Source organism: Capsicum annuum, chromosome 6 (genome assembly GCF_002878395.1).
Source record: "Capsicum annuum cultivar UCD-10X-F1 chromosome 6, UCD10Xv1.1, whole genome shotgun sequence".
In the NCBI taxonomy this organism is placed as follows: Eukaryota; Viridiplantae; Streptophyta; class Magnoliopsida; order Solanales; family Solanaceae; genus Capsicum; species Capsicum annuum.
In genome coordinates, this window is record NC_061116.1 from 211,415,372 (window position 1) to 211,440,030 (window position 24,659).

Consider the following 24,659-nt stretch of genomic DNA (forward strand, 5'->3'; position numbering starts at 1 on the left):
TTCCATGAAAAATATTTTCCATCATACCAAACACACCCAATATCTTTTCAATTTTTTTGTCCTCTTCTTTTCTTTTTCTTTTATTTATACCTTGTGATAGAAAAGACATGGATCCATTTCAAAAATCTCAAATCTTGTTTGGACTTAACTAACCATGAAATTAGCACTAAGTATGCCAATCATGAAGTTGTAACCTCAAAGTCACGCCTTAAAAATAATCTTAAGAGTAACTTGAAAGTCTTCACTTCAATTCCTAGCCAATTCTAGGCATACAAGTGGTCTTGGATCAAGAGGACAAGTGACAAGTTTATTTAAAACCCAATAATATTGGCTCAAATTATGTACCAGTTGCTAAAAATATTAAAAAATATTCAAAATGACTCGATAGATCCATGTACTATGTCTGATTAGTAACGTGAATACTCCTACTTACATATTTATCATCTGAATCCTTGAACCTATCAAAAAGTAATATTTTAAATTCTATTTCGGTGTGTGTAACACACTCACCTCCACGTCATTTTAAAATACTACATTAAATTTTACATCATTTTTAAATGCCACGTAATAAATTAAATATTAAAATTATTCATTTTAACCACCTCTCTTTCCAAATAATTCAATACACTCCCTAAGAAATCTGTCTTCCATTTATTCTGCATCTTCTTCAATGTCATCTTCAAGGTTGAATTCTCTTTCTCACACACACATCATTTTTTTCCAGAAAAAAATTGTTAGATGTTCAACAAACACCATTGTGTTTCCAACGAAATCAACTTCAATAGTCACCACAATATTTTCTTGATGTTCAACACTTATTTTAGAAAAAAAAAAAAAAAGGTTGAATCTTTGTTGTATCAAGAAGCAATCTTTATGAAAAAAGAAAAGTTTCTCTTTCTTTTCGAATTGAATTATCCATTTTATTAGCTGAATAATCCAATTTACCCTTCAATTTCTTATACCCAAATCTTGAATTCCTACGAGGAGCATAAATTTCTCTTTGAATACCTCAATTTACCCTTCAATTTCTTATGCCCAAATCTTGAATTTCTACAAGGAGCATGAATTTCTCTTCGATTCGAATACTTGAAAAACTTATATACATTGAATAATTTACTTGGTACTAATGATTTGGTGGTTGTGGTGCGGGTAGGGTGGAGGACAAGGGTGGAAATGGTCGATTGATGTTGTTGTGGTGGTGTTGGGTGGGGGATGGGAGACGGGGTGGCTGGATGTGGTGGTAATGGTGGAGACAGTGGTGGAGGAGGAGGTGGTTGTTTCAAGTGCGGCGAGTCTGGACCTTAGCTCGTGACTGCAACCAGGGTGGTGGTGGTAGATACTCCGGCAAAGGCGGTTGCTTAAGTGTGGTGAAGACAGGCATTTGCTGAAATCCTCTACCCTCTGTTTGTTTTTAATTGTGGGAGCTGCAATGGTGGTTTAGGGGGGAGGGTGGGCGAGGGGGCTGGCTTTTACTTCTTCTTTTTAATTGTTTTAATGTAGAAATATAAAAAAATAATGATCCAGGCACGTGCACTCACGCATTTCATCCTACTCAGTCGATTTGTGTCGCATAAGATTGATCAACGGTCGGAGGGTCCTAAAATATTGAGTTTTGACGGGTTGAGGGGTTCAGATGACAAAAGTCTAAGTATGAGTATCCACTTTACAAATCAACCAAGTACAAGGATCCACTGAGCTATTTTGCCTAAAAAATATAAATAACATACTTCGTAATTAGATAGTTGATTAGGTTGCGATAGAACTTCGAACTCAAACTCGAACGTTTAAATCATGATTCTGTCTTTGAGCGGCGCCAAAGATAAAGAGCATAAGTAGCAGATTCAACAAAACTTAATAGGTTTTAGTTCAAATTACGCATTTATCTTAAGAAATTCATTTAACATATACAAATTATAAATCATGACTCAATAACGAAAAAAATTATTAAAGTTCCAAACTCATGAATATCAGATTATAATTTCGGTATCTATAGGCAAATAGTTGTTGAGTTTTTGGACTAGTGAACACTGAACATTTATAAAAGCAAATGTATTCATGAGCATTTATTTATAGAAAGAATATATAAACATTTTCCGCCCCTAAATAGAAGGCGAGGCGGTCATTGAGTTCCTGCCGCCGTAGGGGGTCCTGCAGTAAAGGTTGGTAAATCTCTGCCCCCATATCAACCGCTGCTGCGGAGGAGGCAAAAGGAGGTTCGTCGCACGAAATGAACCCGGAAAGGAAGCCACAACCATAGGAGCAGGAGTGGAGAGAAAGCGAAAGAGGAAAGTTGTTTTTCCATTCGATTGATCGATTTAGAGTCCCGAACTATCGCGATAACCTCCTTCTGTTCTGTTCATAGATCAAGAACATTTTTTGGTTGCGAGTTAAATGATCGAATGTCAACAACAACAGTCACTTTACTAACAACTAGAATGATAACAAAATGGCTTCCCCCGTTCAGGCAGATGTCGCACCTTCCGCTTGTAAATGAGTGTGATATATACCTCTTTGCTCAGCACATGACTATGTATCCCGAAAATGAAAGCTGCATGTCTTTGCCCGCTCTCGGTTCATGGTGGAATCCATTGAATATGTCGGTGCATCTAGGGGTCACGGACCGACCATAGAACCTTGTTCAATAAGTGGAATGCATTAGTTGTCCGCTCTCAGATTGGGCAGTCAGAGTGTTCTTAAGACCAAAGAGTCGAGCAGAACGAGGGGAAGGCCCTCTATTGCTGGTTCTCCTATAGTTGGATCCTTTGAAACTAAAAGAAGCCTTAGTTAGAATGGAATTCCAACTTAACACTTTTTGAGTGAGATTTTGAGAAGAGTTGCTCTGTGGAGAGAACAGTACGATGAAAGTTGTAAGCTGTGTTCGGGGGAGTTATTATCTATCATTGACCTCTATGGTTGAATCAGTCAGGGTACATATACAACACAAACTCAAGGGACCATTTGGCTCAAAAACTCAGAAAAATGTTACACCGATCTAATTAACCTTCAATTACTCCATGCTTCATCTTCACTGATCAATATTTGGTTAACACATCTCTTAAGAAATATTCTATTCATTTTGATTTTTTTGGCTTATTTTAACTTGACATACAGTTTAAAAAGATGCATATATTTTTAATCTTATTATCTTAAATTAAAGATATTTTAAATGTATCAAAATATTCTTTTATTTTGTTCTCTTAAACATGCAAAGTAAAATGTTAAAATTTAGAAGTTTTATTTTGGTAGAGATATTAAAGAGGATGATTTTTAGAACAAACTTAAAAGGAATATAAGTCAAATAAATTGAAACGGAGATAGCAATAAATAAAAGGATATCATCATTATCACCATTAATTAGAAGTAATCTAAATATTGAAAAATAAATAAAATTTACTAATAAAAAATTATCTAAAATTAGATACTAAATTTTTTTGATATAATGAACAAGAAAATACCAAACAAGACCAAAATAATATTATAGTATGACCAAAGTCCGAAAAACGCGGCCATAAACCAAAATCCCCTTACATTACATGCATGTAATCCTCCGATACTGTAGTTAATCTATGTAGACTTTTTCCGAAGGACTAAGTTCCAAATACGCCTCTACAGCTACCACCCCTTTCAACAAACAAGCAAAATTCAACTTCATTTTTTTTTATTTTTTATTTTTTGGCTTTGTGGAAATCGCTTCACTGTATATGAACAAGCAACAAAGATGCCAGGGCCAGGACCACACATGATGTACACATTGGGTTCAGGAATAGGACTCATGAGTGTATCTAATGGCCGTTTTAGTCCTCATCACTGTCTTACTTATTCCATCAATGCTTTCTTTGGACCCGATATTGGATCTTTTTCTGAGTGGCTTACTTCTACACTTGGTTTAGGGAGTGCTTTGGGTTATGCAATTGAGCCATGGATTCATGATCCGTTTTATTATATGCTTATTCTTGGTATACCTATGTCTATGATTTATAGCTCGGTTTCTAACTTTCTTCTCAAGAAGGGATTTCTTGATTCTGTTTCTGGGGTTAGGTCCCTTTTCTCTCTCTCTGGTTTGGTTTCTTGATACAATTCAATTTTGTGTGTGGGAATTGATTGAATTTTGAGTTTTTGGTTCTGTTAGTGTTTTCTTTTTGAGAAAGCTACTGTTTTTAGGACGTGGATAGTTTTGTTTCCTTCATTTTTCTGTTTCCCTTTTGTAGCTGATTATGTTTTTATGCTTTCGTGATACAATTGTGTTTGTGGGAATTGATTGAATTGTGAATTTTGATTCTGTTGGTGTTTTCTTTTTGAGAAAGCTACTGTTTTTAGGACGTGGGTAGTTTTGTCTCCTTCATTTTTCGGTTCCCCTTTTGTAGCTGATTGTGTTTTTATGCTTTCTTGATACAATTGTGTTTGTGGTAATTGATTGAATTTTGAATTTTGATGCTGTTTGTGTATTCATTTTTGAGAAAGCTACTGTTTTTAGGACATAGGTGACTTTGTTTCTTTCATTTTCGTGGCTGATTGTGTTTTTACGCTTGATTCTGTTTCTAGAGTTAGCCCCTTTATCTCTCTAATTTGCTTTCTTGATACAATTTTGTGTGTGGGAATAGATTGAATTGTGAATTTTGTTTCTGTGGTTATGTTCCTTTTTGAGAAAGCTACTGTGTTTAGGACATGGGTAGCTTTGTTTCTTTCATTTTCTTTGATTTTTCAAAGTTGATTGTGTTCTTACTCTTGATTCCTTTTCTAGGTTTCACCCCCTTGTCTCCAGGCTTCGCTTTCTTGATGCAATTTTGTGTTGGGAATGAATTGTGATTTTAATTCTGTTTCCTTATTTGTTGTTGTGTTTTATTCACTGTCATTTCCCCTTTCTGTATCTACTTTGCTTTGCTGTCTTGAGCTGAGGGTCCTCCAGAAACAACCTCTCTACCTTGACGAGTAGTGGTAAGGTCTGCGTATACTCTATCCTCCTCAGACTCCATATGTGGGTTTTCCTGGGTATGTTGTTGTTGTTGGTGTATTCCCTTCGAGAAAACTACTGTTTTTAGGACCCGGGTAGTCCTGTTTTGTTCATTTTTATGTTCGCCTTCCGTGCCTGGTTGTATTCCTGTTTTGTTCATTTTTATGTTCGCCTTCCGTGCCTGGTTGTATTCCTGTTTTGTTCATTTTTATGTTTGCCTTCCGTACATGGTTGTATTTTTACGCTTCATTTTGTTTCTGGATCAGCCCCTAATCTCTCAGCTTATCCATGTGTTTGTTTTTATTAATAGCTTTAGTTCAATTTTGTCTATGGAAATTGCTTGAATTGTGAATTTTGATTGTGTTGGTATATTCCCTTTGAGAAAGCGACTGCTTTTAGGAGGTCATGGCTAACTTTGTTTCGTTCATTTTTCTCTTCCCCTTTCATAGCTGATTGTGTTTTCTGTGCAAACAGTCGCCGCTTACGAGGAAGCAGTGTCTTTTCCTGGTGGCTGCTGGTTCTTTATCACATTTTTTCTTGGACCATTTGTTTGAGGTAACAAGTTTGATCATATACGGTTGAGTTTCTTGTGAGAGATATTTTAGTCTGGCCCTTTTATGAGATGTTGGTGCAATAGATAGTATAAAATTCCTGAGAAATGGTAGCTATTTGTGTTATTGAATGGCAGTGTAATTAGAACTGCAAATAAGGTTTAGCACAAGTAGCGTTCTGCACGTGCCTTGGAAAAGTTTTGTACTGGTCTCGCTTAATGTGGAGTCATCAAGGTCCTCTACTATTTCCGTAAAAGAGATATTTTGCTTCTTTTTATTTGATCGTCATCCTGATTTACTGAACTAGGTGGTACGAGGAGATTGTGAAGAGGTCTGATAATTATATATTTTTTGATCATTGAATAGTTTGCTACTAGAATTTTATGATATGTTTGCAAATGCTGATAGTATGCCTTTATCTTTGCACTGGCCTGAATGTGGTTCTCAAACTGGTTGATAATTATTGCTTGAGGAGAGTTTTTGTAAGTTCACAATCTATAAATACTATTGTGCGATAAGAAATAAAGAGTAGACCTATCACTGTCTACTCTAAAAAATTGAGCCGCTGAAGAGAACTTTTTGTGGCAAAGATAGTTTGGGGAATAGTTATACGAATATATTTCCTTGTCAAACTTTTTTTTTCCCGATGAAAGATTTAGTTCTAAGATTAGCTAGCTTTTGAAATTAGCTTCTACAAGTTAATACCTTCGGTTATATCATGGGAAGAGGCATGTAAATGACTATCCTCGTGTCTGTAAACCTTCAAAACACACAGAATGAGGAAGGGTGAGAGAAACATGGACCATATATAGTTGTGAATATGTGACCTTGTCTTAGAAGAGAAGACTTATTCAGAATTTACATAACCATAGTTTCTGCCTCTAATCATCATATTTGTATGTGACTTGTGAGATGAAAGGGAAAAACTATATTAGTGTGTATTGTCAAAGCAATAGGTTAAAATCCTCAAGGAAGGCTATTGAAAAAACCTTCAAAGGTCTTAAGAAGGGTAGTGGCAATTAGGAGCTGTTTGTATTATCGTGGACAAAGGAGGAAACTTTTTTTCTATTTTGAAGCATGGGTTGTTGTTTTAACTAGTGAACTCACCTCTTTCCAAGTGATGGTTCATACGGCTTAATCCACGTTCCTTAAAGAATGTCTCATTGATCTCATAATCACCTGTTTTGATGGTGTTTCTAATACTAGTTTGGAGACCACATATCCAATGATTTTATCTTTGCAAATCATAAATGCGGATAAAAATTTCCTAAACAACAAAATGCATCTTTTCTTTGAGATCAGCAATAGAACTTTTTGTTGAGTTCCTTGTTCTTCTCGTAACAGGAAAATGGGAAGTCTACTATGTACACTTGGATATTGAGCACAGGTTGGTGGGAAGGTCGCGCACCAATCAATCCAGACGCTGTTGTTGTGGTTTGCGTTTTATGTTGCTTCTTGATCGCTGATTTTATTTACATCAACAGGTGTTTGCTGATGGATTAGTCAATGAGATTTTACTTTCGTTTCAGTTGCTTGCTCTGTCGTTAACATGTCATTTTTGGGTCGCAACTATCTTGCAGAGTGAAGCCACTGAAACTGCTCAAGTTACGGGTTATCAACTCTGTCAAGCTGATGTTGGTAATTGCTTCCTTATATTGCTTATGGTGTGCAACCCAAATATACTTGGTTCGTCCTCGTCGGCCAGCTGTTGGTGAAGAGGCTGATCTCGGAGTTCTTGTGTTTATGGGAATATATTTTTTCCTCCCTCACTGGCTGTGCATTCTGTCCATGAACTCAAGAGATCCCCAAGAACTTATGCCCTTATGACTAGATGAAAATCATAGTGACTAGTGACACACAATATCTCAAGGCTAAAATTGATTAAAGCACTTGTCAGCAACATTTTGTAGAGGGAGCTGAACTAGTCGATGCTCGCCCGGTTCGTTGCAGCTGCTGGTACTCTAAGGTTACCTGGCATCAGCTAGGGGCATAAACTCACCTTGATTTACTGGCTCCACAAGGTCAAAAAGTGTAGAGATTGTGATTTTGGAGCTGCATTTTTTCTTCTTGGTGTTGTAGATTGAACTGTATGGTAGGTCCTAGTAAAGTACTATTCCAAAAAAACATAGGTGTTGCAGGTTTTGTTGATCAAAAAATTTATAGCTCATATTTACACCATTGTGCATTGAAATAGACCCTTGTGGTCTGGTCCTTCCCCGGTCGCTTTAGAGCATCGTACCGCCCTTTTATTGAGCATTGAAATAAAGAACTTGGAGATGCTACCTGAAATATGAATGAGCTCCTCTTGAATTGATTCTTTTCATCATGAACAACAACATACCCGGTGTAATCCTATAAAGTACGGTTTAGGGAGGGTAAAGTGTACGGAAACTTTGCCGCTACCGGTTATTAGCCCTTATTTTCGGGACTCGGTGATCAACTTTCCAATACGAGTATAAGGCAACTTGGTCTTCCAAAAGAAACTAGCATGATATTGAAATCCTTTAAAATGTTTATTACAATAAAAGAAAAGGTGAGGAAAAAGAAAAAGAAACTCGTTGCTCATTAGAGGGCAAAGAAACAATATGAACAAAAAGAATTTCCATGCACACTTAGATGGTTAGGTACTTGAACAAAAATGATGTTAGATTGAATGCTAACCTCATGTTAAATTCAATTATGATGCATTTAGTCAGAGGCAAAAGCAACCTTTTGAATAATACTTATGTTCAACCGAACCTAATATTTTCATTCACTAAACATACAACAACAACAACAAACCCAGTGTATTCCCACTTAGTGGGGTCTGGGGGGAGTAAGATGTACGCAGTCCATACCTCTACCTCTGATGAAGTAGAAAGGCTGTTTCCGAAAGACCCCCGGCTCAAGTCACGAGATATCACACAAACACATAGTACAGCACAGCAGCAGATGACATAACATAGATACGGCACCCATAGGGAATATAAAACAGAGTAAAGCAGGAATGCAGGAATAATAAAGCAGAGGAAAGCACACAGATTCGTAATAAACATATATGTATATAATCATTAGAATTTTAATAAAATTTAATTTGGTAGTAAAAGCCTGTTGCCTGCATTAGTCTTTTATATTATATTGACAGTGTGACATCTATATTATGTAATAAATGATTGAAACTTGTTTTTGAAATCATAGATATATATGGAATGTAAATCTATATATTTACCTGTAAATCACAGTGGAATCTTCATGATTACATTTTATGTTTGCGCAAACATAAGTGTTTTTCAATTTTTTTGTTTTTCTCCGACACTTATTGTATCTGGAATAACACCACCCATTATATAGGTTTAACAATTAAGTAGTAGCAACAATGCAACAATGAGAATCTTCCTGTTTAAAGATTAAAAACATGTCAGTGTAGGACTATATTATTAAACAGATATATTTGAAAAAAATATGGCCTGATAGGACTATTGATGTGTAACAGATTTCGTTGTTGCATTCGTGCAACTAAAATAGAAAAATAAACTGTAAAAAATTAGAGAGTGAAGAATGATAAAAAAGTGAAAAGTTAAACATTGGATGGAAGAATAATGGTTTAAAAAAAGAATATATTGTGATAATGAAAATATGACAGCAGGAAGAAGAAAAATAAAAAAAACAGTGTTACAATTTACAAAAATAATGTACTCACTTTCCTAATCTCTAACAATTTAGAAATTGTCTTGACTTGTAAAGTGCCATTTGATAATTCATCCAACACAAAGTTACTTTGTTGTGAGATGGTAAAGAACAATCAGGACTTTTAACTTCTAATGCATTTTTGTGACTGTTGTGTAGTTGATGAAGTCTGATATTTTTGTTTGAGTATGTAGGTATACGTGGATTGTGGTAAGAATTAAGGCAATTGAAGTTGTTTTCAAAGGAATCAATGGTTACATGAGTATTTGAAACTTTCTATAGAAAAGCGTAAGGATATTAAGAGTTAAAGTGTTATGCGCATGAATCAGTGGTTATATTAGAAGTTGTATTGAATTTATAGATGTAGGCGAAGAAAAATAAGGACAGTTAACAATAAAGGATAAGGAGAATTGCAGTTGTATAATACGTAGGGTACAGTTGATTACTGGATAAATAAGATTGTGATAAAAGAGTTATAATATACCTTGATAACCTATTATTAAATAATATATCGATTGTAGTACCTTACTTGATAAAGATAAAATTTATTAGATGATAATTGCTTATAATAATATATCCATCTAAAAATTTTAATTTAACTCTATCAATTTGTTTATATTTGCTACGTTAGTGTTATGTTAGTTAAATTTAAAAATTTTGAATTTTTTTTTTTAAAGTAATGTATAATGAAGTACTAACATATGGATTTGTTTGCATTTCAATGCAGGTGAATATTATATATGATACCATATGGTTCAATGAGGAGGTTGCATCATAAATTTGGTTGGAGTGATACCAACATAGTAAATGTATAAGCAGTTTATGTGATGTAATTTGACTTTATTTAAATTTTGAATTAATGAATGTGAAGTAAGAGATGTAATAAACAGTGTATTTTTTCCTTTGTAAGTTGTTATTGATAATTGGGTAGTTACTTGGGGGTTTGGGTCACAGGTGACAAAAAAGTTTTAAAATGAGATGTAAGTGACACAAGTCTTAATAATTGAGTAAAGGTGACAATTACTTCATTATGGTTTAAGTAAGTTTGAAAAATTTTAAAATAACCCACAAGTTTTTAAATTTACACTTTGATTCAAATGTTAGTTAATATATAACGGGGAACGAAGGAAAAAAAAGCGTTTTTTCTCCCTCCTCATCCGTTGTTATTTTCTCTCTCTTCGAGATATTTGTTGTTCATTGTTGCTGCTACTTTATTCATATTCTTCTTGTTGACCTTTTTTGTTGTTGTTACCCCAACTGCTACTCTTTGACCAAATTCTTATGTCAAATTTTGTTTCGTAAATCACTTTCAACTTTGAAATTTACTTGCGAGGAGACTTTGGTAAGTCAGATTATGCTTTTTAGTTGAATCTGGGTAACTGCTAGTGTGTTGTTTTTTCAACAATAGTTTGCACGCGAACATGAATGCAATACAAAAGCAATCTGTTTAAACAGATCCATTATCTGCGGCACCAGATAAATGTTCTGTTGTAACAGTAGACTCATGTTGGATTCATGTTTAAGGGTTCTAGGTGTCCGTAATATGATTATGAATCGAATAGATGGGTATTCTGTTGCACCAGATTAGTAATCTATTTCAACAGATAAATAATCTGTTTCATCAGATTACTAATATATTTCGAACAACAAAATACAACTCCTGTCACACAAAAAAACCTAACAGATAACTCATATGGTCTTGCTATTGATACTGAAATCAAATTATTCCTTAATTGTAGACATGTCATTTGTTAAGAAATAGAAATAGACAGCACGACAATTAAATAAGAAATAAAAAGTCAAGTGCATCAAACATAATTTTTTATAAAACAAACCAAAAAAATACATAGATAACAGAAAAAAGCTTAATTATTATTATTATCATCATTATTAACATCATTATTATTTGTATGGCCAACCGGCCAATCTTCAAATGGCAGCAGCAGCGCCTCCGCAGCCTGCGGATCTCCCGCAGCATCCTTACTCTGACGGCGGCCAACTCCCAATGCAAGTCATGAACCTCTTTCTGCAGTTCCCTCATGGCATCTCGTAAAATAGCGACATCCCACACAGGATCAACCATATCTAAAAAACGCATAAGTTGACAAAACACACACGTAAACACAAAAGTAAAGAAAATAAAGAATTCGAATGTAATGTAATGTAATACAACATATATTTACACAAAAATTAAGAAAAAACTTACTAGAGACAGGAAAAAGCTATCAAGTCCTTGAAGAGAAAGTAGTTGAAGGTGTAACAAGAGCGAGGAATAAATAGTGTGTAGTAAAACGAACGATTGAGTAAGGAGGGACCTATTTATAGAGGATTGAAATTGAATGAGTTAGGCAAAAAATTACAACTGTTCACCTCCACTTATTAATGACATTCTTGATTACTGTAAAAAGTTATGACTTAATTAAATTAATCAATATTATGATAAGTCATGACTTTTCAGCTTTATTATTATTAATAATTAGTTCTTTCCAGGAACCATTTTTTTACACTATTTTGGACAATAGATAATATATCTGTTGCATCAGATAAATCATCTGTTACAACAGATATATCATGATTTGCAACAAATAGATAACTTGTTGCATCAGATAATATATCTGTTGCAACATATAATATATATATTTTTTAAAAAAAATATATTATCTTCATGACATCCAATTTTTCTGACTTTTTAATTATATAAATTAATAAAGCAGATTTAAAGACACAACTGTTCACCTCTATTTATTAATGACATTCTTGATTACTGTAAAAAAAGTTATGACTTAATTAAATTAATCAATATTATGATAGGTCATGACTTTTCAGGTTTATTATTATTAATAATTAGTTCTTTCCACGAACCGTTTTTTTTACACCGACTTGGACAACAGATTATATATCTGTTGCATCAGATAAATCATCTATTACAATAGATATATCATCCGTTGCAACAAATAGTTCAACTGTTGCATCAGATAATATATCTGTTGCAACATATAATATATATATCTTTAAAAAAAAATTACCTTCATGACATCCAAATTTTCTGATTTTTTAATTATATAAATTAATAAAGAAGATTTAAAAACAAGAATTTCTGGTGAGTTTTTTACGGTTTAAATTGTGTTTATCATTTATTTCCTTATTCTTTTTTGTGAAAAGAAATGACTTAATTAAATCAAGATGGTGGTGACTTAATCTTTCCGTTTCTTTAATAACCATTTTTATTAATTGAGTTATGGCAACAGATTGTATATTTGTTGCATCAGATAACCCATCTGTTTCAACAGATATACCATCCGTTGTTATAAATCGACCATCTGTTTAAGGAGCTTTTTTGATTTCTTCTAACTGATTCATAAGTCACAACAAATGAGGAATTTGATGCATCAGAAGCGTTTTTTTTATTTTTGATTGTTTGTTGAATGTGTTTAGACAAAAGTCACAGTCACGACTATTCATTAACTTTTTTCTTAAAAATCATATCATCATATATATATATATATCTTAATTAAATTAATCCAATGTTGTGACTTTTTTTAAATTAAATAATCTTTCTTTTACGATTATAATATCATTTAGTTCCTTATTATTTATTAATGAACCATTTTTAGGAGAATTTCTCATCATGACCGCATCCCTAACTCCAACCGCCGACATGTTTTGAATAGGGAATAAATAGAATGATAATTAAATATTGAATAAGAATTAAAAATTCAAAATCGACCAAACCAAACCAAACCCAACCCAACCAAACATATACATGGATTTTTTTGAATCCCTTATAGGTAGACCGGATATAAAAAAGGAAAATACATATGCTTAAAGAAAGAAAAAGCATAACCTAATTATTATTATTATTACTATTACTATTATTATTGTCAACCTGACAATTTTCATCCGGTAGCAGCAGGACCCTCTGGAGTTTATCAAACTGCCTTTGAAATTCCTGCAAGGACTAGATATTAACCTTCTTGTACGAATCTGGATCTGACATATTAGTATTGTAAGTATAGTAGAATGAACGAGAGTGAGTGAGAGTGAGTGAGGAGGCCGGAGGGACCTATTTATAAAATGATTGAGAATTGGAAGGGACTGGACTTAGTCAAACAAAAAGTCACGACTGTTCATATCCTTTAAAAGAAAAGATTACACAAACCCCATATTTAAGACACCATATTACACAATATCCCTTAATGTTTTAAAAAATTACATAAAATCCCGGATTCATATTTACTAGTGATACATATGCTATATGTATGTATCACTGCTTAACATATGTATCACAATTCGAAATTTCGGGATAAAATGTAATTATCAAACTATCCGGGATTTAATGCAATATTGCTGAAACTATCTGGGATTTATGTGTTGTGTGTGTTACTTAAATAATACTGGTGACTTTATTAATAAGTAATTAGAAGAAAAATAGATCTAAATAAAATATTTTATCTTTTTTTTTTTGTATTTCCGAAAGATAAAGATTGGTAATCTGTTGCAAAATATATTCCACCTGTCAGATAACTTACAACATATGGACAATCTATTGCAACAGATGGATATATCAGTTTGTTTTTCCTTTAGCTGTGGCGTCTGTTGCAACTTGCTAGTCATCTGTTTATTCAATTTCATCAAGAGCAATCGATTTTTCTAAACACTTCTTGGCCAAATTCAATTTTTGCTCTTGGATTGCTTTTTTTTTTCTTTGCATCCTTCAACCAAGCTAAATTTTTGCTATTGGATTGAGGGCAAAAATTGAATTTGGAGGCCAGCTTGAAGTAAGCAAAGAAAAAAAAGAGATGCAGTTCAAGAGCAAAAATTGAGTTTGGCCAAAAAGTGTTTAGAAAAATCTATTGCTCTCGATGAAATTGAATAGACAGATGATTAGCAAGTTGCAACAGACGCCACAGTTGATGGAAAAGCAAACTGATATATACATCTATTGCAACAGATTGTTCATATGTTGTAAGTTATCTGACAGGTGGAATATATTTTGCAACAGATTACCAATCTGTTTCTTTCGAAAATACAACAAAAAGATAAAATATTATATTTAGATCTTTTTTTTAGTTTACATATTAATAAAGTCACCAGTTTTATTTAAGTAACACCACACATAAATTCCGGATAGTTTGCGTCTGATGTGGAGTTTGTTGCATCAGATATGGAGTCTGATGCAACAGATATGGAGTCTGTTGGAATACATAGCAGCTTTGCTGGTGGTTTAATTTATTCCATCAGTTGCTCCGTCTATTGCAACATCAACAATAGCATAAACTACAAACAACAAATAAAAAACATCAACAACAAAGAAAACAACAACATTTGTTCCAACAACATCATCAACTACAAATAAGCATACATCCCATGTTCCAACACCATCAACAACAAGGGACAGACCTACATCGAGTCCTCCGGGTGCGTAAGCACAGACTGAAATTGTATCGACCTTTATATATGTATGTGGAAATAAAAAAAAAAACGTATATAATCTAATCAGTGAGCACCCATAGTAAGAGTTGTTTGGTTAGCCTAATTGTTGTTTATGGGTGCTTAAGGCTATTTATTTCTTTTGGTCTTGAGTTCAATTCCCACTCAGCGCATATGTTTTAAATTTTGGTAACCAAATCTTCTCTTTTTATTCACTTTAAACTTTTTATTTTTTTCTTTCTTACTCCTTGTGTTGATTGTTCGGACTCCACTATTTTTAAGCTAAGAAGCACCCACAGTCTAAACCACACCACACCACAAGTTCCAACAATGCCAAACCCACCAACAACACCACACCACAAGTTCCAACAATGTCAGTCCCTCCAACAACATCAATAACAACATCAACAACAAACAAACAAACAAAATACATGAAAAAAATGATACTGCCAACAAGGCTTTTAAACTTCTCCCAACAGATGACTTTTTTTTCGGATCTTATAATAACAATTCTCGGTATGTTTATTCAACAATTAAAGGTTCCTTCAATTTTTTTAAATAAATATGATATGGGAAAACGGTAATTAAATAAACAAAAAGATGTAAATAAAGTTGCAAGAATAAGACGAGAATAAAAGAGCAATAGTGAATCATATCATACAATGTCAAAAGGGGATCAAAACAACAATTTCAGTCGAGGAATATAAGATATGGATATCGATCAGTTTAGATCCGAACAAAATTTTTGAGAAAGAGGAGAGAAAAAAAAGGCTGTTATAACCCTAAAGAGCATAGAAAGAAAAAAGATGAGAGATTTAGGACTGAAGAAGAGGAGGGGAGAGATGAGATAATTCTAATTTCTAGATGTACTACCCTTAATATTAAATGACTAAACAAAGTGTATTTATTCAAATTTATATTTACAAAGCACAATTAATAAGGCTAATTTGGTAGTAAAATAAATCCCTAATTAATATTTTCTTGATGGGAGTGCCAAGTCAATATGAAAAGGAAGAAGTATTAGGGGTTTCAATATTCATTAATTAATATTCACTAATAATTTGAGGGGCACGAGGAAAAAAATGGGTGACATTGAAAAGATAGGACAAGACTACTCAATGAGATTTTTGAGTTATCTAAGAAATATTTTTTACCGCCTTTAGTAATACTACTACTTTATCTACTCGGACAGTAGCTTGCTTTAAAATTAAAAGAAAACAAAAAGATTTTAAAATAGATATGTCGTCTGTTGCAACAGATTTAGATATCTGTTTGAGAAATTCCAACAGCTCAGTCATCTGTGATAACAGATGAAAATGTTATTTGATAACTAAATCAGAAACATCATCTGTTACAACAGATATCAATATCTGTTTGAAAATTTCCAACACCTCAGTCATCCGTCATAACAGATGCAAATGTCTATTTGATAATTAAATAAGAAATTTCATCTGTTGCATTATATATTATTATCTTTTTGAAATTCTCCAAAAGCTTAGTTGTTTGTTGCAACGGATTTCATTGCAATTGATTTAGGATGAACTAGGGATGAAAGAATGAGCTCCTCATTAACTTAATGTTAAGATTAATAATAGTACCTACATCGATCTAGGTGGAATGAGGGATGAATGAATGAGCTCGCAGGGTCAATTACAAATCCAATTGAGTCGTTGCATTTGCATGGTGTTAGTATTGCGTTCATTCCGACCCGAGTCGTCGATCGATCACTCTGAGTTGAATTGTGTTCCCATTAACTTAATGTTAAGATTAATAATAGTACCTACATTGATCTAGGTGGAATTACGGATGGATGAATAAGAAAAAAGGGTCAACTACAACTTCAATTGAGTTTTTTGGCAATTGTATGATGAGATGGTACTGCATTCCTCCCGACAAGAGTCATTGATCGATCACTCTGAGACGAACCGATTCTTACTACCTCGTATGTTTAACTAATACCTTAATTGAATAATTTGAGACTATGGGTGAGTTCTCATAGGGTCAACTACAACTTCAATTGAGTCTTTTGGAAAATGCATGATGAGACGGGACTGCGTTCCTCCCGACAAGAGTCGTCGATCGATCACTCTGAGTCGAACCGATTCTTACTACCTCATATATCCAACTAATACCTTAATTGATTAATCTAGGACTAGGTGTGAGTTCTCATAATGCCAACTACAATAGATGACAACGCCTATTTAATAATTTACAACAGATGGGTAATCTATTGCAACATATGACTCAATCCATTTGATAATTTACAACAGATGGGTAATATGTTGCAACAGATGACTTAATCTATTTGATAGTTTACAATAGATGTGTAATATGTTGCAACAGATTACATAATCTGTTTGATTTGATCCAACAGAAAAGACATTTATTGTAATAGGTTAAACATTTGTTTATATATAATTCAATTGAGTTCATATGTTAGACTAACACCTTAATTGAGTGTGAGTTCTCATAGGGTCAACTACAACTTCAATTGAATCTTTTGTCAATTACATGATGAAACGGTATTGCGTTCCTCCCGACCAGAGTTGGCGATCGATCACTCTGAGCTGAACCAATTCTTACTACCTCATATGTTAGACTAATACCTTAATTGATTAATCTAAGACTAGGGTACTAATACCTTGATTGAATAATCTGGGACTAGGTGTGAGTTCTCATAGGGTAAACTATCGATTAATCTAAGACTAGGGGTGTGTTCTCATATGGTCAGCCACAACAGATGGCAGCGCCTATTTGATAATTTACAACATATGGGTAATCAGTTGCGACATATGATAATCCATTTGATAATTTACAACAGATGGGTAATCTGTCGCAACAGATGACTTAATCTGTTTGATAATTTACATCAAATTCGTAATCTATTGTTACCTAATCTGATTAATAATTTACAACAGATGAGAAATCTGACGCAACATGTTGAACATTTGTTTTTTATAATTTCAATTGAGATCATATGTTAAACTCCTAAATTGATTAATCTAGGATCAGGGGTGAGTTTTCACAGGGTCACCTCCTAGAGTACTCGGTCAACTACAAATTCAATTATTTTTCTATGATTTTAAAAATTACGCATATATTTTATGATTTTAAAAATAATTAATATCATTTCGGACCAAATTAACATTTTCAAAACTACTTGTCATTCTTTTTCAAAATACAAATCAACCCATACAAAATATTTCATCATTTCAAATCTCGAGGTCTGGCTCTTTCTCTCTTATTTTCACTCAACAATACAGTACAAACAACAACTACTCAACAAATTCGCTCAACCCTCCACAACAAATCGCTTTTCTTCTCATTTTCGACCACATAGGTGTTATTTTTGACATCATTATTGCTTGTATCAGGTGTTTTCTTTGTCTTCATAGGCAACAGAGTTTGAGAAGAACTCTATATTTGTTTTTTTTTTCTAAAAAATAAGGGCTTTTAAGTTAATGATGAAAAATAAAACTTTTAGTTGTATTATCTTTGAGAATGGGTTTACAATTTTAAGTTTTGATGATAAAATCGTAGGAAGAACTCGAGAAATTCCTAGTTTCCATCGAGTATTCTGTTGACTGTCGTGGTATAGTTGGATGTTGTTGTTGTTGTTGGTGGTGGTGGTGGTGATAGTGGTGGTGTTTATGGTTGTTGTGGTGGCACCGGTGGTGGCATTGGTTGGTGGTGTTTGTGGTGGTGTCGGTATTCATGGTCTTTGTTTGTTTGTTGGCATTGGTTGGTGGTGTTTGTGGTGGTGGATGTTGGTGTGTCGCTATTCGTGGTGTTTGTAATGTCTTTTTTAAAATCTATGCATACATCAACTGTAATTTAATTTTTGTTTTTCTTTGTCTGTAGGTAAAACATGTCTCCCAAAAGAAAAGAAAGTAAAAGTGGATCAACGTCTGACCACTAAAAAAAGATGCTACAGTACAGAGGGATTCGGAGGAGCTTCCTGAACAATCTCAGTCAGGGAAAAGTGAAGCTGAGGAGAGATGTGAAAACAACGTTGAGGGAGATGGACAAGGGTCCATAGATGGTGATGAAAAAAATGAAAGTGAGAAAGAGGAGGAATTGGAGAGTCAGAAAGAGAAAGAGGACCACAGTATACGACTTTTCTTGGGCTTTCATGGTAAAATTAATCACTAATTTTACTCATCCATTAATTTATATTGAATATAGTTATTATGATTTTTTTTTTTTGCTTGCTTCCTGTTTACACTTTTTAGGCTTGGGCATTTGAAGTCATTCCTCCCCTCCGAAAATAGTTAATGGATTACCTGGATGAGGTTTCTCATCCAAGGATGTTTAGGTGGTTGGCTGCAAAGAGCAACACCAATATTAAGGAGGCTGATCTCTTTAACCCTCCGGATGATGCAGTGCATTTTCTTTAACCCTCCGGATGATGCAGTGCGTCTTATATCTGATGCACCAGATGGGATATCTGTTGCGACGGGGTATATCTTGCATCAGATTACCCATCTGTGGCTTTGGTTCTCTGAACCCGACTCCTAAAACATTAACTATCTATTGCAAATTATGCAACAGATATTTAATCTGATAATATATCGTTCATCTGTTGCGACGTACAGATCATCTGTTGCATAACAGATTACCCGTCTTATGCAGTTCTTGCAACAGATGATTGATATTTTACATCATATTATCCATATGTTTCTCTGTTTCTCTGAACAAGACTCAAACGAATTTTAACTATATACTGCAAACTATGCAACAGATGGGTCTTTTTTTAAAAAAATATAGCCCAACTGTTAAAATTATTATATTATATGATTTAAATGCATCTGCCTTTTTTTATAGGTTGTGCATCCATGGATCGTGCCTACTGAGGAGGAGTTGGTGATGACTTCTTATATTACTCTTGGTCATGTTGATAATATTGCAAACCCAACGGTGGAGTTAATAAATAAGGAATAGGCTGGAGCAATAGCCATAAGAAGAACAGTTAGGCAAGGTCAGCCTAATGTGGAGGCTCTTCATGACCAACCTTTTACTAAGGCAGATCCGGGTGATTTTTATGGTAGAGTTGTTGGTGTTGGTGGAAGACATGCTGATGTTGCTACCAAAGAATAAATATGTTTGAAAACACCCTTTTTCGCCTTTATACAGGTCCATCTCACCCCTCTTCACCCTCGTGTTCCCGTTGCGAATGCGATGAGTGCAAGGACAGATAGGATAAACTCTTTGAAAAAGTAGAGGCTATCTCTAAAGCTATTGAGGAATTCAAATCCAAGAGGTGTTTCATACCATCCAAGAAGGTGAGGGAGCCACACACTCCTACAGCGTTGGTTAGGAGAAAGAAAAGAGTAATTCGAGACGTACTCTTAGCTTGGAAATAAAAAAAATTATAATTCTTCCCTCTCCAAAAGCTATTGAAGTTCAGGGGCCAGTCAAGAAGGTGGACATATACGCAGAACATGGCGCCGAAGAGAAGAGGGATCTGCGACAGGCAAAGAATACCAAGCCAGGCACACCAGATTACCCCAGGCCTCCCTTTCCCCCCCAAGACTTCCAGACTATGACTGATATGCGTATGTCGTACGAGGACAAGGCAAATATACTTTTCCTAACCTCGCCCTTCTAATCTACCCCATGAAGAAGAAGTTACGCAACAGATTTCATATTTGTTCCAACAGCTGGGTATACTGGTGCAACTGATTGTGGTTCTGTTGTAACTTATTATCCATCAGTTGCCTAAGTTACGTTGGATTATTGATTCAGAGAATCCTATGCAACAGATGGACTATCCGTTGCATCTTTACAATTACTAACCTATTTAAAAATTGACTTCTTTAAAAATTGACTTCTTATCTCACAGCATGTTGACATAATTATCTACCTCATGAGGAAAAGGCAATTAACGTACCGGGAAGCTTATGACGCTGCCGATAGGATAATGGACCTCGACTTTTGTCAGAAGCTCAAGGATAGGTACGATCAGCTCAATGGAGAGGCATCAGCCCTTGGCGTGGGACTTGATTTCCTAGTTCCTACATTGGTCTTGGATAAACAAGAAGCGTTAATATATGTTAGAGGGGATAGACCAAATTCATACGGCAAGAGCTGGACCGAGGCAAAAAGGATTCTTTCAGTCATTAGAGTGAACGACATGCATTATCGGGCTGTTGAGATACTACTCGAGGAGGTAAAGATCAATGTTTATGACTTCAACGTACCTCTCGTTGACGATTTTGATCTTTTTCTCCTCGTGGAGACACTGACAGTTTTGTTGCCCATCTTATTGAGGGAGAGTAAACTGATGAATCATTTGTCAAAGGAAGTGTTGATAAAGAAATCATGGGATTTTGAAGGTCGAAACAAGGGAATGATCCTTCCAAAAAATGATACCGCTAAAGCGAGTGGCTCGCACGCTCTCGCACACATCGAATGTTTGCTGACCGGCACAGAAATGGCCAAGATAATGACTTTTCTATGCGACAACGCTGTGACAAACCTGCAAGAGGTCTGGGCTTATGGGGTACTAACTGGATGCTTAAAGTCTGTGTATATAGAAGAGCCTGCGAAATAGAAACTTTTAACTTCAAGTCACCTTTCACTTTATGACATGTACATGTAGTGGCAATAATTTTTTTCTGATGAAAGTTGAGTTTTTTATAATGCAATAGATTAGATTATCAATCTGTTGCAATAGTGGGAAGACTTGTTTGAATAATCTAATAATCTAAGTCTAATCTGTTGCAACAGTGGGAAGATCTGTTTGATAATTTCCACAGATGACCTAAATTTTACAACATATGCCTAAATCTTTTTGATATTTTCTAACAGTTACGCTTGAATATCCATGTGCTTGTCGACAACAAACCAGTAGCAAATACACACACCACTATGAAAATTTCAGCAATTAGACTTCAATATCCATTCGCCCAACAACACCAAACCAGTAGCAATAACGACAACAATGTAGTATCTTCTTGCTTGATTTTATTTCTCTTCAGAAGCCTTGACTTTGTTCAACAAACCTCAGATTATACGATTTGCTTGTGAAGGGTGTCGTTCTTCATACCAATCAAAGTAATCGTATCCACCCAATTTCTATAAAAAAGAGAACACAATTACAAAATAATTACAAGTAAATAATTAATTAATTAATTAAATAAAAAAAATATTACCTTTGAAATCTTACAAGTAAAAAACCTACGATCCTAATTTTGTTGAGTCTAAGAAGTCTTTAACAGAGCTTCATGACCGCACTTACAATATCGAAAATCTTTATCACAAAAAACAGTGGAAGATGCGCTCGACATTGTCAAGGTCAGTTGGAAAAAATAAAAGTAATAATTTGAAGAATTTGGATCGATAAAAGAAGATGACGATGAAGAAGAAGATTTGGAAATTTAGGGTTAAATATTAGGAGAAAGATGAATATATAAGACAATGGCGGGAAAAATGACCGTTGGGGGCCAAGTGACGGCAAGTAAGCGAAATGTGGCAGGACTGACACTAATATATTTGATGCCTATTTTATTTTACGTCTTTAAAATGAACATGTCTACTTGATGCCTATTTTATTTTAGGTGTTTGAACTGAACACCATTGATGAGTTGCGCCTTTTTTTATTTCAATTCACTTTAACCTTTTTAAACGTAGTAATAATTTTTTATGTCCAACAAAAGTTGAATTTTTATAATGCAACAGATTCTCCATCCGTTGTAACAGTTATCCTACCTGTTCTGACATATAGTTTATCTGTTGCAATAGGTTGGTCATCTGTTGCATTATCTCAATATTTTTATCTAAAGTCCATTTGTTGCAACAGTGGGAAGACATGTTTGATAAATTCCAACAGATAACCTACCTGTTGCAACATATGTATAAATATATTCGATTATTCCAATATATGTGTCGTCTGTTGCAACAGACAAAGTCCATCTGTTGCAACATATGTCTAAATCTGTTCTTTTTTTTCTCAATAGATGTGTCATCTATTGCATTATCTTGATATTTTTATCTAAAGTCCATCTATTGCAACAGTGGGAAGACCTGTTTTATAAATTCCAATAGATCACCTACCTGTTGCAACATATATATAAATTTATTCAAATTTTCCAATAGAGTGATGGTAGGCTGAGGTTTGGGTCTTGGAATATAGGAACCTTTCAGGGTAAGTCCATAGAGCTTGTAAAGATTCTTAGGAAGAGGAGGATCAATATTGCGTGCGTTCAAGAGACCAAGTGGGTAGGGTCTAAGGCTAGGGAGGTGGATGGTTACAAGCTGTGGTACTCTGGGAGCGAGAGGTGTAGGAATGGAGTTGGCATCTTAGTAGATGAAGAGCTTAGAGGTCAGGTAGTAGAGGTGAAGAGGATCAACGATAGGTTGATGACTATTAAGTTGGTCATTCGGGGGTTTACCCTGAACGTGTTTAGTGCCTATGCGCCTCAAGTGGGATCGGAGGAGGAGGAGAAGATGCGGTTTTGGGAGGCTTTGGAGGAGGTGCGGAGAGGCGTGCCTAGCTCGGAGAAGATTGTTGTAGCAGGAGATTTCAACGGGCACATCGGGGCGTTACCGAGAGGCTTTGGTGATGTGCATGGTGGTTTTGGTTTTGGGGAAAGAAATGAAGAAAGGGCTACTCTATTGGAGTTTGCGAGGTCCTTTGGGCTGGTGGTGGTGAACTCGGGCTTCCCGAAGAAGGACGACCACCTGATCACCTTTCGAAGCGCGATAGCCAGGGCCCAAATTGACTTTTTGTTGCTTAGGAAAGGGGATAGGGCGTTGTGTAAGGACTGTAAGGTCATCCCGAGTGAGAATCTCTCGACCCAGCATAGGCTCTTGGTTATGGATTTGGGTATAAAGAAGAATAGAAAGAGGAGGAGTAAGGAGTGTAGACCTAGAATTAAGTGGGGCGGCTTGACGCCAGTGAATGCGTGGGAGATAGGGGAGAAGTTGGCGGGAATGGAGGTGTGTGAGTGTAGGGGGGACGTGGATAGTATGTGGGATAGGGCGGCTAGGTGCATCAGGGAGAATGCAAGTGAGGTGTTGGGTGTTTCTAGGGGTTGGGCCGGGCATTATCGGGGGGATTGGTGGTGGAATGAAGAGGTAGAGAAGAAAGTGGGGACCAAGAAATGGGCGTATGCTAAATTGGTTGAGAGTAAGGACGAAGAAGAGAAGCGGGTAAACAGAAAAGAGTACAAGCTAGCTAGGAAAGAGGCTAAGTCAGCAGTCACGGCAGCCAAGACGACCGCTTTTGAGAGCTTGTATGCAGGGTTACAGGGGAAAGGAGGGGAGAAAAAGTTGTTTAGACTCGCTAAGGCTAGGGAAAGGAAGGGTCGTGACCTCGATCAGGTGAGGTGCATTAAGGGGGAGGACGGTAGAGTGTTGGTGGAGGACGGCCACATTAAGAATAGATGGCAGTCGTACTTTCATAGGCTCTTGAATGACGAAGGGGATAGAGCTATTGTGTTAGGGGAACTGGAGCACTCAGAGGAGTGTCGGGATTTTAGCAATTGTAGACGTTTTAAGGTAGAAGAGGTTAGAGAGGCTGTTCGTAGGATGCGAAGGGGTAGGGCGACGGGGCCGGACGAGATACCGTTGGAGTTTTGGAGGTTCGTTGGAGAGGCTGGTGTAAGGTGGTTGACTGAATTATTTAATGAAATCTTCAAGACGGCAAAGATGCCCGAGGCTTAGAGGTAGAGTACCATGATCCCTCTCTATAAGAATAAGGGTAACATCCAGAGTTGCAATAGCTATAGGGGGATTAAGTTATTGAGTCACTCTATAAAGATTTGGGAGAGAGTGGTCGAGGTGAGGCTGAGACGGATAGTGTCTATTTCGGAAAACCAGTTTGGATTTATGCCTGGCCGCTCGACGACGGAGGTAATTCACCTGGTGCGGAGGTTGGTGGAACAGTATAGGGAAAGGAAGAAGGACCTGCACATGGTGTTTATCGACCTGGAGAAGGCTTACGACAAAGTCCCCAGGGAGGTGCTTTGGAGATGCTTGGAGGTGAGTGGAGTACCGCTGGCATATATCAGAGCAATTAAGGATATGTATGATGGAGCGAAAACCCAGGTGAGGACGGC

General features: G+C 35.5%; 1 protein-coding gene across 1 annotated transcript; it reads left to right on the forward strand.

Moving 5' to 3' along the window:
• Nucleotides 1–3,465: 3,465 nt before the first annotated feature.
• LOC107875917 lies at nt 3,466–7,675 on the forward strand. The gene is made up of 4 exons (XM_016722818.2): nt 3,466–4,033; nt 5,426–5,506; nt 6,847–6,986; nt 7,083–7,675. Exons 1-4 carry the CDS (start codon nt 3,719–3,721, stop codon nt 7,327–7,329), a joined length of 783 nt encoding a protein of 260 aa, XP_016578304.1. The 5' UTR covers nt 3,466–3,718; the 3' UTR covers nt 7,330–7,675.
• The last annotated feature ends 16,984 nt before the right edge of the window (nt 7,676–24,659 follow it).

Coding starts and splice junctions, on each gene's coding strand:
- LOC107875917 (XM_016722818.2), top strand. CDS start 3,719: ATGCCAGGGCCAGGACCACACATGATGTACACATTGGGTTCAGGAATA. Junction 5,507..6,846: donor TCTTGGACCATTTGTTTGAG/GTAACAAGTTTG, acceptor TTCTCGTAACAG/GAAAATGGGAAGTCTACTAT. Junction 6,987..7,082: donor GATTTTATTTACATCAACAG/GTGTTTGCTGAT, acceptor ACTATCTTGCAG/AGTGAAGCCACTGAAACTGC.